This window comes from Petaurus breviceps, unplaced genomic scaffold (assembly GCF_028583685.1).
Source record: "Petaurus breviceps papuanus isolate PSGF00001 unplaced genomic scaffold, PetGlider_PUasm1.0 90994, whole genome shotgun sequence".
Classification (NCBI taxonomy): domain Eukaryota; kingdom Metazoa; phylum Chordata; class Mammalia; order Diprotodontia; family Petauridae; genus Petaurus; species Petaurus breviceps.
In genome coordinates this window covers 6,131,552-6,151,874 of record NW_027187393.1, presented here as the reverse complement: position 1 = coordinate 6,151,874, position 20,323 = coordinate 6,131,552, and the positions used below count along the sequence as shown (strand labels likewise).

At 35.9% G+C, this 20,323-nt stretch overlaps 1 protein-coding gene across 1 annotated transcript in view; it reads right to left on the bottom strand.

Annotated features, from left to right (window-relative positions):
- ITCH (itchy E3 ubiquitin protein ligase) overlaps positions 1-20,323 on the bottom strand; it is a 165,046-nt gene that overhangs the window by 87,933 nt on the left and 56,790 nt on the right. Inside the window, exons 3-6 of the mRNA XM_069077577.1 lie at positions 16,245-16,386; positions 13,781-13,905; positions 12,836-12,973; positions 10,936-10,978 (exon numbers count right to left, since the gene is read on the bottom strand). Of these exons, the coding sequence (XP_068933678.1) occupies positions 10,936-10,978; positions 12,836-12,973; positions 13,781-13,905; positions 16,245-16,386 (448 nt within the window). The remainder of the gene's footprint in view (positions 1-10,935; positions 10,979-12,835; positions 12,974-13,780; positions 13,906-16,244; positions 16,387-20,323) is intronic.

Below are 20,323 nucleotides of genomic sequence, written 5' to 3'. Positions count from 1 at the left end.
AGGGAATTCACTTCTTAAGTAATACATAATAGTTTAAAAATGCATGGTTAAGTTGTCTACCTATCTACAGAGACATATTTCTATGTTTCCAGTATTGTTTCATATTATATTATGAGTAACAGCAGCAAATATTTTTGTGAACAAAGATGATGATATTTAACAATGGTAACTTTTCAGTGGTGATACAAATCAATCTTTTTCTGGTCTTGTGTCACATTTTACAGTCAATGGTCTACTCTTTTCCAGCTTAACAATCTAAGAGCTCTAGAGCTTTATAAACTCTGACTCCCCTAAAAGCCTTGATGCTCTCCTACTTGCATTAATGTTGATTAATTCATCATCCCTCCCCCCCCCAAACACACATACACACACCTCACTTTATGTAAGTGGATCCTTCTGCAAATTTCTACATAAAGTGATTTTTAAAAAAAATACAAGAATTTGCCCACCCAAGGATGTAGGGAAGGGAAGGACAGTAGGAGGGAAGCAGGAAGGAGGCAGAAGGGAGGGAGGAACCATCATATGGTTCATAGGACACACTGGGGTTGGGGACAGAGAAGGGAGAGCAGAGGAGAGCACATGGAGTCTGGGGCCAGCCAGCTATGTGGAGGTCTGGTCAGAATCAAAGGGAAGTGCACAGGAAGCAGAAACATGGAGGTCAGATAGCAAAACTGACAGAAAAGAATAAGCAACACATAGGATCTGGGGACATACAAGCAGTACCCTAGCTCAGAAGTCAGATGTGTGAGCCAAACATGCAGGTATGTGGGCAGAGTAAGACAAAGGTCTCTTCTCTAGGTGGTGGATGTCGCAAGCCAAAGCCCTCAACTACCAGTGGTGACAACAGTCTCATCCATCTGCTTTCACTTGGGGGTAGGTGGGTGTTTTTTTAGGGTAGTGTTTTGGGTTGTTTTTTTTTGGTGGGGGGTAAGAGGCCACAGAGTCCTGAGCAGGAGAGGAAAGAGAGAACGTGCATACACAATACTGCACAGTAAAGTTAACATAAGTGGATTTTTGGAATACAGATTTCTTTCAGAATTCTCTCCATAAAATAGAATTTGGGTAAAGCAAATGTATAAACCACTCTGTGTGCATGTATGTGTCTGTATACACATACACACACACATAAACACATATATAAAAGACTGATTGCCTGATTGATTGATCATTCTACCATTCATCCCAGGATATTACCAAGTAGCATAATTCTTCTAGAGCTTTTAACTATGTTTTATAGTTGCCAACCATGACTGCTTACCTACTTGTCTGGTCCAAGTTAACTCACTGTCATCACATTATTTATATTCATTGTTGAACTAAGTTGCAGCAACTTGGGAAAAATAAACATTTACCTAACTTACAAGTCCTTATGGGCATCAATGTTCAAGTTAAGATGAACAAAAGTCTTTTCTGATTTCTAGACAAGATGACTGCCTGTACAGGAGGTAGACCACCCTGTCCCACATGCCTACTACACACAACTCTGAAATCTGATCAGACCAAATGATAAAGAAAGCCAATGGGAAACCACAGGAAGTGACTTTTCCTATTCCAGAACTGAACAAAAAAAGCCTGAGCGCAATAGGAAAGAGAGTCACCAGCAAAGCCATTAATATTACAGGGTAGCCTGGAGGTAGCAAAGAGTTCTTTTCAGAAAGTGACATGATGATCAGAAACCTTAGGGAGGGAACCTTGGAAGCCCTGAGTAAAGGTGGTACCACAACACTCAGTCCATGACACCTTTGGCTCCAGGGCTTCTGAGAACCTTAATACTCTGTATTAATAGCTAGAGAGGGCATGAAGATCCAGAGAGGCCTACCACCAGGAAGTAAAGGTCAGACCAAAAACCTATAGTGAGAACAAGAAGGGCCAACTGGCCACTGCATTTTAAAAGTACAACAGGGAGCAGAACCTGGCCCTGACCAAAACCCCTAGGCAAGGAATTAAGCTGGAGAGATGGACAAGTCAAGGAAAGCACCAATCAAAATAACAAAAAGTAACTGTAGATCTAGAGATCCACAAAAGGAGAAACTAACTCCTTATGGAGTTAACAGCAAGCAGAGACCCAAAAGAAAAAAAAACTGATTTGCGATAAGGGCAACACCAAAACCTAAAAGGAATGAAGTAAGAGATAATATAACCTCTGGTGTAAGAATTGGAAGGAGAATAAATACTAAGAAGAGAAAGTGATAAACCTTAACCAAGAAATGGATTCCCTGAACACTAGTATACATAAAACAGAAATCAATTACTTCACCACACAGCAAGAAACATTAAAACAAAACCAAAAGACTGAAAAAGAGAAGAAAATGCAGGATGTATCTAATACCCTCTCCCTCAAAAAAAAAAATTGGCATGGAAATCAAGAAGAAATAATTTAAGAATCCCTGGCACCTCTCAAAAACATGATTTCAAAATAAAAAGCCTGAAAAGTATTTTCAAGAAATTACAAGTGAAAACTGATCAGAGCTATTAGAACCACAAGGCATTCCAACTGATAAACTGGGGAATTTCTCAAGGGAAGAAATCCAAGCCATATTGAAAAAAAAATTTCTTCAAATCAACAATAATAGAGAAATGCAAATTAAAGCAATGCTGAAGTTCTATCTCACAGCCATCAGATTAGAAAAGACAAAAACAGAAAATGATAAATGCTAGAGAGACTAGACTAGAGACAATAATGCACTGGTGGCAGAGCTATAAATTCAGCCATTCTGGCAAGTTGGATCTGTGCCCATAAAATTACTAAATTATACATACCCTCTGACATAGTGATATAACTAGTAGGCCCAAACCTGAAAGACATCAAAGCAATCGGAAGAGAACATATATGTACCAAAATATTTATACCATCTCTTTTGTATAATGGCAAAGAACTCAGGGGGTACCTATCAAGTGGGAAATGGTTGAACAAATTATGGTTTCTGAATGTAATATAATACTCATTCTGTATATAACAAAAAAGAGATAATTTCAGAGAAACATGGGAAAACTGATATAAACAAACACAAAGTGAAATAAGTAGTATTATCAGGAAAATAATTTATAATATTAATAACATTTCAAAACAGGAACAATTTTGAAAGACTTAAGAATTCTGATAAATGCAATGATCAATACGATTCCAGAGAACCAGTGATAAGGCATACTACCCACCTCCTGAGAGAGAGGTGATAGATTAAATATACAAACTAAGACACATATTTTTAGATATAGTCAATGTGGGAAGACGTTTTACTTAACTATATGATGCATGTATTAGAAGGGTTATTTTTATTTTCTCTTATTTTCCACCGGCCAGGAGAATATTGGAGAAAGAAAAAATGATTAGTAACTGAAAATGTTTTTAACTTTTTAAAAAAGCCACTAATCATCTCTTGAAATAATTCCCAAAAGGAAAGTTCCCATAACCAGAGTTCCCATATCAAAGAAAAAAAAGATGATATAAGCATCCAAAAATAAGCAGAATAAGTACCACAGATAGAAAGTCAGGTTCATACATGATCTGAAAATTTCTACTAAAAACCAAAGGACACCTTGGAATACATATACATACATACATATATATAAATTTAGTAATTAATTTTTTAATTTAGCATTTACTTTTTGCCCAGTTACATATAAAAAACAATTTTAAACATTTGTTTTAAAAATTTCGAGTTTCAAAGTCTCTCCCTTTCTCCCTCCTCACCTACACTCATTGAGAAGGCAAACAATTCCATATAGGTTATACATGTGTAGTCATGCAAAACACTTCCATAATAGTCATGTTGTAAAAGGCAAAATATATCTACCTCCATCCTATCCCACCCCCCCCCAATTTATTCTATTCTCTCACCCTGTCTCTCGTCAAAAGTGTTTGCTTCTGATTACCCACTCCCCCAATCTGTCCTCCCTTCTTTCACCCTCTTGAGACACCCCCCATCTCCTTTCCCCTATTTTCCTGTAGGGTAAGAAAGATTTTCATACCCAATTTTGTATGTTATTCCCTCCTCCTTAAGCCAATTTTGATGAGAATAAGGTTCCCGTCATTCCCTTTCACATACCTCCTCTTCCCCTACACTGTAAAAAGTTCTTTCTTGCCTCTCTTATGTGAGATAATTTATTTTTTATTTTTTTAAAGCAATTGGGGTTAAGTAACTTGCTCAAGGTTACACGGCCAGTTATTTCTGGGTGTGGTGCTAAGTATCTGAGCCCGGATTTGCTCCCCAGGTCATCCTGACACTGGGGCCAGTGCTCTTACTTGCTGAGCCACCTGGCCACCCCCAAGCAATTGGGGTTAAGTGACTTGCTCAAGGTTACACGGCCAGGTGTTTCTGGGTGGGTGCTAAGTGTCTGAGCCCGGATTCGATCCCCAGGTCATCCCAACACCGGGGCCGGTGCTCTTACTCGCTGTGCTACCTGGCCACCCCTTATGTGAGATAATTTAAACCATTCTATCTGTCCCCTTTTCCTTCACTTTCCTCTTTCACCCTTTAATTTTTAGGTATTATCCCCCTTCATATTCAACTCACACCTGTGCCCTCCATCTATATACATCTATACCTTCCAACTACCCTAATAATGAGAGAGATCTCACGAGTTACAAATACCATCTTTCCATCTAGGAATGTAAACAGTTCAACTTTAATAAGTCCCTTATTATTTCTCTTTCCTGTTTATCTTTTCATGCTTCTCTTGAGTCTTGTATTTGAAGGTCAAATTTTCTATTTAGCTCTGGTCTTTTTTCAAGAATACATTAAATTCCTCTATGTCACTGAATATTAACTTTTTCCTTTCACAGATTACACTGTTTTGCTGGGTAGGTGATTTCTGGTTTAATCCTAGCTCCTTTGACCTCCAGAATATCATATTCCAGGCCCTCTGATCCCTTACTATAGAAGCTGCTAAAATTTTCTGTTATTCTGATCATGATTCCACAATACTTGAATTGTCTCTTTTTGGCTGCTTGCAATATTTTCTCCTTGAACTGGGAACTCTGGAATTGGACTATAATATTCCTGGCAGTTTTCATCTCGGGAAATCTCTTTCAGTAGGTGATCAGTGGATTCTTTCAATTTCTATTTTACCATCTAGGTTCTAGGATATCAGGGTAGTTTTCTTTCATAATTTCTTGAAAGATGCTGTCTAGGCTCTTTTTTTGATCATGGCCTTCACATAGTCCAATAATTTAAAATGACCTCTCCTACATCTACTTTCCAGGTCAGTTGTTTTCCCAGTGAAATAGTTCACATTGTACTCTATTTTTTCATTCTTTTAGTTTTGTTTTATAATTTCTTGATTTCTCATAGTGTTATTAGTTTCCATTTGCTCTAATTTTTAAGGATTCTAATGGCAAGCAGAGAAGTAGTTCACACCTTGTTTCAGCTATTGAATTAACATCTTGTTTCAGTTCAAATTTCTTTTGAGCCTTCTATCAAGTCTGTTAAGAAACAGAACCTGTGAACCCCACAACTTGTGAAGCCTAGAACTCATGAACTCCTGCAAAAGGGGAGGAGCTAATGACTATATATAAGGAGAGAGCCAGGCTAGAGACAGGAGAACTGAGAAGAGGACTCTTGTGGTGGCAGGGTCAAAAAGGAGAAAACTTGTGGTATCCTGGAACTCTGTTTGTCTGCTCTGTGTTGATATTTGTTTGTGATACTTAGTACAAAAGCCCTGGGACCTTACTGGAAACCCTCAAAGAAGATGTTCTGGTTGTATGTTTATAGAAGTCCTAGAGTAGGGTTTTGGAGGTCCTGGGACTTTACTGATGATTTGTGCTGACCTCTTGGACCTTGTTCGTGGGTCTGTGTTGATTTCTATGTTGAATATTTGTGGTGACCTCTTGGACCTTGTTTGTGGCCTTGTATTGAGTTCCCAGACCTTGTTGGTGGGTCTGGGTTGATTTCACAGGCAGATAGTGAACTGATGATGGTGACAGCAATGTGCATGAATATTATTATGGCTCTGTCAAGCTTTGTCTTCCCAGAAACAGGAACTGTGAAGGACCTAAGGTGGACTGGGCACTGTGAACTTCAATATGGAATGGGAACTGGATGCAGAACTGGACAAGGAACTGGGAGCTGCCTGCCCTTGAACCCAGCTGACAGTTGGAGCTGGGACCATGGAAGAGGAACCATGGAAGCTGAGAGTCAGCCTCGAGTCAAGCTGAAAGAAGACTTTACCTGGATACTGTGTACTGACTGAGAAGATTATGATTTACTGTGACCTAGGGGTGGAGAACTTTGACTTTTGTACTTTGTGACTGAATTAAGGATTTTGTGATTGACTAAATGATTGTACTTTGTTCAAAAACTATGTGACCACTTTGGTGAAAACTACGTGGCTATTTTAGTTATAAGTTGTTAAGCTGTTATGTCATTGTGAATGCTGTATTTTGATTTTCTGTGATAAGTTGTAATATTGTGAATGCTGTACCTTGATTTTCTGTGAATGTTTTGCTCTGATTTGTTATTGAATGAACAGACAGTTTGCTATACTATGTAATCAGAACCTTGAAAGCTATTCACAGCAGCCACACTCTGGAAAGATGCTCATGCGTGGCTTTACATTATGGCATAGTCAGCAGTGAGCTTTTTTTCTTTAGCGAGCTTTTGGACATCCTTTTCCATTTGGCCAATTCAGCTTTTTAAGGCATTCTTCTAATTGGCTTTTTGGACCTCTTTTGCCATTTGGTCTAGTCTATTTTTTAAGGTATTATTTTCTTCACTACTTTTTTTTGTGTCTTTTCTTTACCAAGCTGTTGACTTGTTTTTCATGATTTTTCATCATTCCATTCCCAATTTTTCCGCTATCTTTCTTACTTAATTTTCCAAAGTCTTTTTGAGCTCTTCCATGGCCTGAGACCAATTCATATCTTTCTTGGAGACTCTGGATGCTAGAAACTTTAACTTTGTTGTCTTCTTCTGAGTATATGTTTTAGTCTTCCTTGTCACCAAAGTAAGATTCTATAGTCTGGGGTTTTTTCTGTCATTTTCTCATTTTCCCAGTCTATTACTTGACTTTTTAGCTCTTTGTTAAGCTAAGGCTCTGCTTCCAGTGTGGAGGGTGTACTAGTCCAAACTTCAGGGATTCTGTGCAGCTGTTTTTAGAGATTCTTCTAGAGACCTGTACCTTTTCAGTTCTTCCAAGGTGGTATAATCTAAGGAGAGGCGTCTACTCCTCTCCTGGCCTGTGCTCTGGTCTTTGAGTGACCACAAGCACTCTTTTCTAACCCGAAACTGTGAGAAGGGTTCCCTCTCCACTGCTGCCACAAGTTCTGCTGTGCCAGTGTTCCTCCTTGCCCCAGGACTGAAACTCAGATTCAAGTATGAACAAAGCAAGAGTCCTGCTTCAGTGCTAGCAAAGAGAGCCCTGTAATCGCTTTCTGACCACTTGTTCGATTCCCTTACTGTCTCTGGATTGAGAGCTCTGGAAACGGCCACTACCACCATTATTGCTGATCCAGTCACTCCCAAGGCTTGTTCCTGGTTTTCTGGGCTAGGGCTGGACTGCACTCCTCTCTCACCCAGGTCTGACAGCCCTTTCCTACTGATCTTCTAAGTTGTCTTCGGCATTTGTGGATTGAGAAGAAGAGTGGAAACTGCCACAGCTGCCAGTGATTCAGTCCACTGCGGCCTGCTCTGGGTTTGCTGGGGGCCAGTCTGCACCAGACTGCGCTCCTTTCTTAGCCTGGCACAACAGACCTTTCCTATCAACCTTCCAGGTTTTTTTGGGTTGGAAATTTGTTTCACTCTGTCATTTTTTGGGTTCTGCTGCTCTAGAATTTGTTTAAAGTAATTTTTTACAGGTATTTGGAGGGGACTTAGGGGAGAGCTCTGGTGTGAGTCCTTGCCTTCACTCTGCCATCTTGACTCCACGCCCAGCATACAATATTTAAAAAGGCAAAAAGATAGCTTACAACCAAGAATAACTTACCCTGAAAAACTTAGTATAATCCTACAGGGAAATATTTAAAGGAATAGAGAAGTTTCAAGTACTTCATTCGAGAGAAACCTAAGCAAATGTATTTAAGTAATTGGAAGGGGCTGTATAATGATGTAGTGCTAACACTGTAATAAAGGGAGAAGAAACAAATGTTCTTTAAGAACCATGTTTCCAAAGGATACTGAGAAAAGCTGAGCTCTCCCGAGAGGTTCACTGGTTCCTTTCTGGGGGTTTTAAGAAAGAGAAAGTAGTGCAGAAAGGAGGAAGAAAGGGGTGGAACTTGCTATTCCTCATAATTGGAATGAGTAGAAGAGATCTGTTTATAAACACGGAGGGGAACAGACATCAGACAAACCTCACTCCATCTAAAACAGACATAAAGGGTTGAAAACATACATAGTTATACATACAATATTTGGTGTAAAAATACATGAAACTCGGGGCAGCTAGGTGGCACAGTGAGCAAAGCGCCTGCCCCGAAGTCAAGAGGACCCGAGTTCGGTTCTGGCCTCAGACACTTAACACCCACACACACACACACAAAAAACTAGCCATGTAACCTTGGGCAAGTTACTTAAACCCAACTGCCCTCCAAAAGGCAAAAAAAACAAAAATACATCAAACTTAACTGGAAAACAATAAGGAGTAAGAAACCAAGGATTAAGAGGAAGAAAAGGAATAAGGAATAAGCAAAACAAAAGTCTAGATCCAGAAAGGAGCATTAAAAGAGAAAAGAACTAGAATCTAAGTGGGGGGGAGGTAACCATCAATTGGATAAAAGTTGAACAATCTATGTAATACATGATAATCAAGTATTATTGTACCATAAGAAATGACAAAATAGGGTGGCTAGGTGGTGCAGTAAATACAGCACCAGCTCTGGAGTCAGGAGGACCCGAGCTCAAATCTGGTCTCAGACACTTAACACTCACCAGCCGTGTGACCTTGGGCAGTCACTTAACTATGCCCTGCCTTCCCCCCTCCAAAAAACAAAAAAAAGAAATGACAAAATAGATAACTTCAGAGAATACTTGGTAGTATGAACTAATGTAGAGTGAAGTAAGAAAAACCAGGAGAACAATTTACACAAGGAGAACACTGGGGGATTGGGGTGGAGGGGAGGGGAAACAACAACACTTTCAAAGATTTAAGAACTATGATCAATGTAATTATCAACCCTATATCCAGAGGACCTATGATAAAGCATGTTATCTACTTCCTGACAGAGATAGAGGCTCAATATGCAAAAAGAGAAACCTATTTTTGGACATGGCCACCGTATAGATTTTATTTCACTATGCTTATTTATTACAGAGTTTTCCCCCCTTTTTTCTCTTAGTACCTTCTTAGGAAGAAGGGAAAGTTGGCAATAGTGCCTCCAATGAAACATTTTAAAACACACAGAAGAAAAGAGAAGGAAGTTCAGAAAGAAAACAAAGAAAAGGTAGAAAGTTTGAAAGTAACATGAAGAATTTATTACATACTTTTTTAAAAAGCAGTCTAAAATGGAAATTTATAGCCTCATATAAAATATTTTTAATATCCTGCTACATTTATGGAAATGTTCCCCTTTTCTTGGTGCTTAAGTTAAGAATAAAAAATATTTTAAATCTTTTTTGATGACACTTTTTCTCTACTCCTCCAAAAACATCAAATCCATTTAAACAAGAATTCCTGATGACTACTCCAAATCAGTATTGTCCAACCATGTTCTCTTAGACCAGCAGTACTATACAATGAGTGAACTCTGTATAAGAACAAGTCAACAACAGATTTAGCAAGATAAAACAGTAACAAAATTCTGTACTTCCCATGAAGAAACCATAAAATATATTGCCTAATCCTTTTTAACCTTCCCACACTGATTATAGCCTAAAGTTACTATGTCGTACTACAATAAAATAAAATTAAAATTAAAAATCTCTTGGCCATCAGGGTCTAGATAGGGCTATACATGTGAGGTAATTGACAATATCTAAGGAACCCATGCAAAAAATCTCAACCGCACAAAAGGTTACCTACAGGTGACATTCTTGTTATCCATGTGTGGCAATATTTCAGAAATTGCTACAGATCTTAACATATGTCTCAAATAACATGAAGGAGCTCCTTAGATACAATATCAATATTATTGAACTACTGCAAGAAGTCCTCAAGGCAAGGAGTGCTGGGGACCTCAAGGAGTTGCCTCTATCTGTTAAACATGAACCCTCCAAATCCCAGTTTGATTTACAAAACTCAGAGGAAATAGAAGACATTAACTTATAGCTTGCCAAGATGTGGAAAAATAAAGAGAAGCACTGGAATCTAAAAATCACCTTTAACATTGTTTTCTTGTTAATTCGATTTTATTTTTTCCCTTCTAGATGACAACCTCCCCTACCCCAAAAGGCAAAAATCATGACCTTTCCTTATTTTTCTACCCCCATGGAACCTAGGCACTGAAAACTTATTAAATGAAGCAATAACTTTGATACTATTAGCATCTAAATCTCATGGCATAAGATTGACTTGATGCAGTTATACCTCTTCCATTAGCAATTAACTGGTACAAATATACATAACTCTGTGAATCAATACCAAGAATTGATAACACTTTGATTTGACTATACTTAAATTCTCAGTTTTAAGTTTTATTTCATCATAAATGGCACTTTTCAAATGTCATAGAAAGTACTTCCATTTTTCTTTCTTAGTAAATCTTAGGACACAGTTAATTGCTTTATTTATTCTTCTGTACTTGGTATCAACAACTAATTAATCTTTAAACAGAAATCTGAACATTCTCTAACACTTTACAATCATAGCAGGCAAGTCATAAGTCTTTCAGAGTGTATCTACATTTATATGAAGTTCCTTCCTTTTTAATCTTTACCACTCAACTCATTTGCTCCAGTGTGGATCTGACTTAAGAGTTGTTTTCTGTATTGCTTCAATATTAACTTTCTTGTATCTAGTTCTGCAATCCAATAGTAACCACTCATAAACTCATGTGATGTATCTTACCTTGTATCATTCCTGGTTCTGGAATCATCACTCTGTGAACTACCTTTATCATCAGCAAAAACAAACAAATAAACAAACCCAATGAGATTAGAGTCTTACTTTCAAAAACTTTTATAATTTATACTGTGTAACCTAAATGTACACTTCATCTTCCTGATAGAAAACATATTTTAATATCTGATCAAGATTCTAAGTTAAATCAAATTGGATAATTTAAATTGAGGGTTAATTTACTTAATTTATCAATCATATTGAATAGAATTAGTCTTACTATAATTTATACATAACAAAAATGTTTTTCTATTGCATTTAAGAGATAAACAGTATTTATGTGGGCTACAGAATTAAAATCTTCTATGTACCTTCTATAAAACATGTTTCTTCTGGTTTTAATTTAAATCCAGTCCATTACCCTTTTATGTCCCAATAGTGCATATCAAAGTGTGAGCATGTAGAAGCTGCTCATGAATTCTGAATATGGCAATACCTCATATATGGAGGTCACTTGAATTCAACTATTTATAAAACAGCTGAGAACCAAAAACAAAAAAGGCTTCTGTGCAGTTGAAATAGATGACATAAAGTACGAGACAATACTGACAATACTATTAATGATTGTAGCTCCTCGGCAAGCAAAGTAATTTTGATCATACAGACCATTAATAAATTTCATTATGCAGGGCTTAGGGCCTTTAAAATGTCTATTTTAGGGAAAATGTTTAATAATAAAGAAGCAAAGGGAAAAACCTTAAGAGAATTCACAGGTAGCATACATTACTGAGACAGCTACTAGGTAGGCACTTAATGCAAGAAGTTAACATGACACTGAAACTGTCACTTAGAAATAATCATGACATTTATATCATTATAATTAGTATTAGCTAAGAGCAGACCATTTTACAGAAAGTAATGACACACGGGGGCTTTTAATAATTATATTTCCATTACTGGTAAAAAAAAAATGACAAACATAAAAGTGCATTAAAGACTGAGAACACCAGAGAATCGTAAATTCTTATGGGGATTACTAAATCTTATTGACCTTACCGATCACCTAGTCCTAGTCCAACCCTATCTGAAATAGTAAATTCTTCTACAACATTCTTCACAAATGATCATACAATCTCTATTTGAACAACTCCAATGATGAAGGAATTCATTACCTAATCCAAGGTGATAAGAATAAACAAATTCTTCATTAATTAGGCATTAGCCTAAAGAACCCTTAAGAAGTAATATTCTGGGGTAGGTAGGTGGTACAGTGAACAGAGCACCGGCCCTGGAGTCAGGAGGACCTGAGTTCAAATCTGGCTTCAGACACTTAACACAAAACTAGCCATGTGGCCTTGGGCAAGTCACTTAACTCCAACTGTCCTTACCTTCCCCCTTCCAAAAAGTAAAATGAAAAATCTAAAAAAAAAAAAAGTAATATTCTAAAATATAAATTAATGAGGTCTGCACAAAAATTGATTGAAAAATCCTACTTATTTAAGAATAGGGAAATTTTAGAGTCAATTAAAAAAATATATAATGCTAAAAAGTAAAACCTTAAATGCCATTACATGGTACTTACAAATCTAAGTGCCTTAGACTATAAACATATACGGAGATTGGAAAGCAATAATGATAATAAAATTAAGAGAGACAATAAGCTAAAAACAAAACTAGAACCAAAAACAACAATGCTGAGCCAAATTGTCTAAACTCAATCAGATCACAATCCAAAGAAACTATCCATGAGAAAAAAAGTGAGAATGTTAAAAGTAATTTCAACCTGTTGTAAAAAAAAATTAAATATTTGTGTTATCATGACAAAATGACAGGAGTTGAAAGGTATTATTATTACCCTTTGCTGGGAGAAGAGTGACCAATAGTGACTACATTAGTACACATTAGTTACCTTCTGAACATGTGGCATAGCCATTCGTTAGAATGTCTGGATCTACTTGCAATCCATCAAGACAAACTGACAAGTCTCCTATGATTTCTGTTGGCTCCTTGTCACCCACAAGTTGTAATGTCACAACCACGTCATCAACTATGGAAAAGAGAGAAGTCTTTTTTATCTTTCAAATATCTTACTGAAAGTCTGTCATAAAGAAATTTAAGATTACATACATCAATTGAAAACATATAAACTATATTAATTTACTTAGATAAGTGGTTCAAGTCCTTCAGTGAACATCAAAACATGTACTACATATGGAATAAAAGAAAGGAATAAGCCTGGCTACCCATTCATCTACACAGGCTTCTATACCTTAAAAAACTGAATGCAACATAAGCATAAATGACTAAAAGCTATAAACTCCTTGGGCCAGAAAGGAATAGCAAAAGTACAAAAATTTGTTTTCATTTTCATAACCTATTTTAAACATCACCATTTAATCTACTTTAAAATTTTCTCCATTCTTGTCAGTGATACAAAATAATGTGAGGAAGCATGAAACTCAAGATCTTTTACTAAGATAAATCAGATTAATTTAGCTAAAAGAGAAAATGAGACTACAGATTTACTTAGGACTTAAGCTTGTCTCACAGTAACTTAATAGATCCAATGGGGAAAGAAGATTCTAGAAATCTTTTAGTCAGGGAATACAAGAGACCTTCTTATGATTATTATTACTTTTGAGTAATCATTTGCATATTTGTTTTAGATCTAGAGTGTTAACGTTTCCTTAAGATGCGTTAAATTTCTTGAGATATTTCTTATTTTTAAAACTACATTCAAGTAAACAATGACATGCTTGCTACAATTACAAGCTGTTTTGTATGTCTGGAAGAATTACATATAGGCTATGACAAAGAACATGTAAGTTAAATAAATTTTCATTTACATACATACGTTTCATATTATTTGACTTTAACGTTTCATGAATATCTAGAGCAGCACTTCCCAGTAAAACATCAGATTTTAATGTCTGGTGACTCCATACACGAAAATTTAATTTGCTGACAGGCGTGACAATTCTAAAAGGAGAAAAACATTGAAGGAAAAATGCGACAATGATAGTTTATATCTATGCTATGACACAACTCAAATAATACAGCTTGTATTACAAGGATTTAGACTATATCTAAACTCTACATGCTTTTACGGCTAATTTCATTGGTAGATCAATCACCAACAAAAATATATTTTTCCCCTGCAACAAACTGCTACAACATATTCACAACTTCATTGCACCTTTGAAGAAAGCACCATATTCTGAAAGACTGCCATCAGTGAAGGATGCTCACTATATGTGGAGTATGTACCAGGAACTGTAAGTGATACTGAAAGTGACCAAGAAAGCACAGAAATTCTCCTCCCTCATACTGTTCACTACTCAATTCTTGAAAAACAATGGTGGAGAGCATGATCATATATGAGAGAGTAAAGGAAAAAGCAAGTTCTAAAAAGTCTGTTCAAACTGTAATTTCTCCCTCTTTTTCACAAAACGTTCAAAGGTTAAGTGTGGCCATTCTTATTGTATCTTCTTAAAATTCATAGATAAAAGACATGTAAAAAAATGATTTTTTATTTCATATCCCTCACTTTTTTTTTTTCGTCCAGCCCTAAGTTTTCAAATCTATAGAGTACTCCTGGTGAGACCACTCTGTCACACATGTAGATTAGCAATTATTCAGCAAGCTATAGTCTTTAGGGTTGTTTAGGGCCCTGGGAGACTTGCTCAGGGTCACATATTCAGTAGGTGCTAGAGGAAGAAATTTAAACCCAAATCTTTCTGACTATAAGATGATTATCTACTGAGCTATCCTGCTTCTCTTCACTTTCTTGTCTCCACTAGCATTTCTTATGTATACAAAGAGTTCTCACGATCATCTGGAGCATCACACTAAAGAAAACAGCAATCAAACAAATACACCTTTTCTTATCTAATGTACCCTGCACCTCCATATAGAAAATATTTCACCATAGATGATGATCTCTGAATTACTCCAAATGAATTATGGGGGAAAGGACAATATAGTATAATTTCCAAATATGAAAAGAATGTAAAGAATTCAGATTCTTGTTTTTACTGTGCCTAAAAAATACAAGAATTTATGAGCTAAGCCCTTGAAAAATTTTATCTTAACTACAAAACTGTTATGCTTCATCAAAAGGATGAATTAAGTTCTCCATCACACCTGCAATTACTTAGATCCAGCCACAACAGGCTATGCTATGCTTTCTTTCCTTGTTATGTATAGTTCCTACAGTAAAGAAGTAAAAAAAAAAAGTTTCACTTAAGTATCAATTCAGTGCTTAAGAAGGAATATGGTATAATGAAAACAACAATGGACTTGGAGTCCAAAGATGTGGATCAAGTCATGGCTCAGCTTTTCAATTATAGTACAACCCTGAAGTCATGTGCCTTTGTGTTAAGTTTGTGCAGTTTGTGTAAAATGTTGATCTAGTCCTATAATCCCAGAAAGACTACAAGATAGGGCTGTTTATTAATGTATAACCTCCTCACAATATACATGATAGTTTGGTGCTTTTGCATAATAATTCAAACCCTTTCACCCAGGTTCTGAGATAGACTATTTACATGAGGAATTTAACTCTGGAGTGCTATGCTGACATGTCAAGGAATAAAGAAAATGAAATTTATTAATTTTCATCTAGTTGCAATTAAACTACTAGAGAACCATGTAAATTGAGAGACTGTGGCAAAGATAATCAAAGATGAAAGGTTTTTTCCCCAAAATTAATAAATTCTAAGGAAATTAACAATAGGTTAGATATTTTGGCTGAAGCTATAAAAAAGTCATAGTCTGTTAGTTAAAAGACATGGTATCTTATCATTAAAAGAAATGAAGTCCAATGAGAGCTCCCCAGATGTGTACATGCTTAAGAGCAACACAAAGATTTAGGAAGCTTGCTTCCTACCAGGCCATCTCCCTACTCTAATCTAAGGGAGATGAAGAGGGGAGGGCGAGAATATATCCTACAATGTCATTCTTCCAATTCCCAGTGATGACAATGGCTAAGTGTTGTTGCCACTACTTCCAATTAAAACATGTAAAGAGTTCAAAGAAAGTGAAAGACTGTGGGAAAACAGAGAAAAAGAAGAGTACAAGAAGGGATATAAGGAGAAAAAAGGCTGAAGATGGAAAAAGAAAGAGGAGACATGAGAGAAGAGTGAAAAAAAGGGATAAAGAAATATAAGAGGAAAAGAAGAGGAAGAAAGGGAAGAGAAGAAAAGTGAAAAGAGAAAGGAAGCAAGGAAAAAGGCTACATTTATGCTTACAGGCATTTAGGATTATACTTTATATTACCTGCTAAACAACTGTACTCAACAAAATATTTGCAAACCTACACAGTAAGAGGCTGCTTCCATTTGGGACTGTTGGTATTGCTGCATTTTTCTGTCTTCTTTGACTGTCCATCTACTGAGACTTCCACATAAGGACTTGGTCCAAACCAGTTCTTTTTATTTTCTTTAAGTTTCGCTGAAATAACTATTTAAAAGAAAAGAGAAATGTTTTCATTGTGATGTTCTCATCAAAAGATGTTAAGAAAACTTCCCTTAGCCACAAAAAAAAAAAAACCCCAACCTTACATAGTTAACAATTTAAATTTTTTTTTTCTTTTTGGTTTTTGGAGGGCAATTGGGGTTAAGTGACTTGCCTAAGGTCACACAGCTAGGTTTTTTTTTTTTTTGTGTTAAGGTCTGAGGCTGGATTTGAACTCAGGTACTCCTGACTCCAGGGGCCACCTAGCTGCCTATTCACTGCACCACCTAGCCACCCCTTAATCAATTTAATTTGCAAAGAATAAATGCAAAACTACTCATTTTATCAATGGAATACTTATGAATATCAAATTGACTCACTGATGTTTGATCTCATAGACTTTGCACTTATTTTGAGAAAAAAATTGAAGCTCTTTTTCCCTCTATATAATTTCCCTCTAGTAGACCACTGTTAATAACAGTAGTCCAGGATCTCTGAGGTATGATAGATAGTCTCGGGGCTGCAATGTTAACAGATATATCTTATTTAACATTACTCCAACCATCATTTTGTAATACTGTTAATGCATCATATCCAACTTTAACCTAATATCCCACTCTTCTTCCTGAATGCCTTTTCATTCCTATGCAAGTATGACTAGCACAGAAACAATGAGACACTTGAAAATTCTAAACTGGGTTACAGAGAGTTCCAAATACAACTGCAAAGAACTCTGCAAAGAAATATTCAGGCTTGGAGTTAACTACCATTCATTAAAGAAGTATCAGATTTGGACTGTCAACCCAACTTTCTATGCCTGGAGTTCTAGTGTTAGATACATTGATATACCTCTTCCAAACCATGTGTATATGCATATGAGATTAAATAATGTATCCTAACTGAATGTTGTAAAATTATAATAACCAAGTCTAGTCCCAAAGAAGAAATACAAGAATGAATCTCCCTCCTTTTGAATAGGTAGGAGACTATGGCTGTAGCATTCTGCATTTAACATTGGATGTGGTTGATGTATTGGTTAGTTTTGCTATTATTCTTTGTTATAAGGGATAGCTTTCTAGTAGGAAGAGGCTATACTAGGAAATGAAGGTAAAATTAAAACAAAAGACATCAATAAAAATACAATCCTATGCACTTAAGGATTCTAATAGCCACAGAATTTAAAAAGCAATGAGTTATAAATTAGGAAATGTGTGAACTGTGGTTCCTTATACACATTCATACTTTAACTGAATTATTAGCAATTAAATACATTAGGTTGGACTTAGATCCCTAGTCTAAAATACAAAACTTTTAAAAATTTAAAAACACAAGAATATCAAGCGAATTAATGAAAAAAAAAAAAACTTGAAGGAAGGTTGCCAAACCATACCAGATCTCAAACTGTATTATAAAGTAGAAATCATCAAAACAATTTGGTACTGGCTAAAAATAGAGTAGTGGATCAGTAGAATAGATTAGGTATGGAATACACAGTGGTAAACAACCATAGTAATCTAGTATTTGATAAACCCTAAGATCTAAGCTTCAGAGACAAGAACTCACTACTGACTAAAACTGCTAGGAAAATTAGAAAATTTGGCAGAAACTAAGTACAGACCAACATTTGATACAGTATATCAAGATGAGGTCAAAATGAGTACTATAATATAGACATAAAGGGTGAGACATAAATTAGGAAACCAAGTAATAGTTTACCTGTCAGATCTATGGAGAAGAAAAGAATTTAGAACCAAATAAGAGATACAGAGCATTGTAAGATATAAAATAGATAATTTTCATTATATTAAATTTAAGAGTTTTTGTACAAACAAAGCCAATACAACAACCAAGATTAGAATGAAAGCAGAAAACTGCGGGGAGAAAGAAAAGGAACTATTTGCACAAAAATGTTTATAGCACTATTAGTAGTGACAAAGAACTGGAAATGGAGGGGATATCCAACGACTGGGGAATGGCTGAACAAGTTATATATGATTGTGATGGAAAACTTCTGTTTAAGAAATGATGAGCCCATATATATAAAAATATTTTTGTGGTCTCAAAAAATTGGAAATCATGGGGATGTTCATCAATTTGTGGTATATCAATCAAGTTGTGGTATATCAATGTAATCAAGTTGTGGTATATCAATGTAATAGAATAGTATTGTGCTATAAGAAATGAGGAGCAGACAGACTTCATAATAACCTGTAAAGACTAATATAAACTGATGCTGAGTGAGGAGAGCAGAACCAGGAGAACATTGTACACAATTACAGGCACATCATATCCATGACAACTAACTTTGATATACTGGGCTCCTCTTAGCAATGCAAAGTTAGAAGACAACTCCAAAAGACTCATGATGGAAAGGGATATCCACACCCAGAGAAAGAACAACAGAGACTGAAGATTGAATTTGCAGATTGAAGCAAACTACTTGCTCTCTCTCTGGTGTTTTGTTTCATTCCTTCTTTCTTCTTGTTCACTCCATTGGTTATAATCCTTTCAACTTGACTAATGTTTAATGTGAAGGAATTTGTACAACCTGTATTTGATTGCATGCTGCCATGGCGGGGAAAAGAGAGAAGAAAATTTGGAACTCAAGGGACTGTGGAACTGAATGTTATAAACTAAAAGTAAATTAATTAATTAAGAAAATTTTTAATTAAAAAAAAATGATGAGCAGTATGACTTCATAGGAAAAAAAATTTGTTTCTCTGCAGAGATTCATGATTTAGAACAGAGATAGAAAATACATGGCCAGAAAGCTGGAAAACTCTGGAGTAGTGATATGGGAATGGAAATTTAAGATCTTCCCTGCCCCTAGGCCCTTTGTTAGGCTTAAGTGACTCTGAGAACCTTCCTGGATGTGAAAATATACTCTGCCCTCTAATAGGCTGAATGTGGTCAAATGGAGCCTGTGGCTGGAGGCTTGGTTTTCAGGAATGCCCACACCTTGGTGCTGTGTGATTGGGCCAAGAGGGTTGTGGAATTCTGCTCACTTCACTTTGCATCAGCTCATATAAAGCTTCCTAGGTTACAATATGTGTCCAGAAGGTTTTTTTGTTTGATACCACTGAATTAGAACATTTTAAAAAATACAGTCAACTCTGCCTTGTTAAAGGCTAAGGTTTTTTTTTTCTAAGTTTTTTTTACTGACTCTTTTGTTGAAGATTAAGTTTATAATTTTTTTTAAAAATTCAAGTACAGATATTCTACTGGGAATACGAGAAAGGAATACATCAAACCTATAGGCATAGATCTAGAGTCATTTGTTTAGATTTGATCAATAAACCTAATGTTACCTAGCTGAATACCCTAGGGGTGTAACTATAGAAGCTTTAATTTTTCACTAGAAAACATTATTAAGCCAAAGAATCTGGGCTTTATTTTCTACATGTCTTTTAATGATTTTGTTACCATAATCACCATTTTTCCTGTCTATGGTTTTCTTCTAGTCCTTCCATGACTTAAGATAAAAATATTGTTGACGAAACACTAAGATCAATATTGACTTTGTTCCAAAAACAAAATCGAGTGGATTATAATGCTTATCCAAACCCTTGCTTTATATGAAGAGTGCGCACAGAAGTCAGAAATCACTTTGTTTCTATTCAATCTAAGCAGGCTATGGTTTGGTTTTTTTTTTACCCATGATCCTACTTCCAAGAGGCTAGTGAAAAACTAGTGAAAACTAGTGAAAAAGACCTTAAAATATTTACAGCAGCACAGAAATAAAGTAGATGCTCATCAACTGTGGAATGGCTAAACAATTTGTGGGAGTGAATATAATTAAATTATATTCCATACTATATTAAGTATGTATTATTATCATACTATAAGAAACAATGAAGTATACTATAAGAAACATTGAACATGAAGAATACAGGTTGTCCAAAAACCTTAGTGAAACCTTTAGGCTTTAATGGCTAAAAAGGCA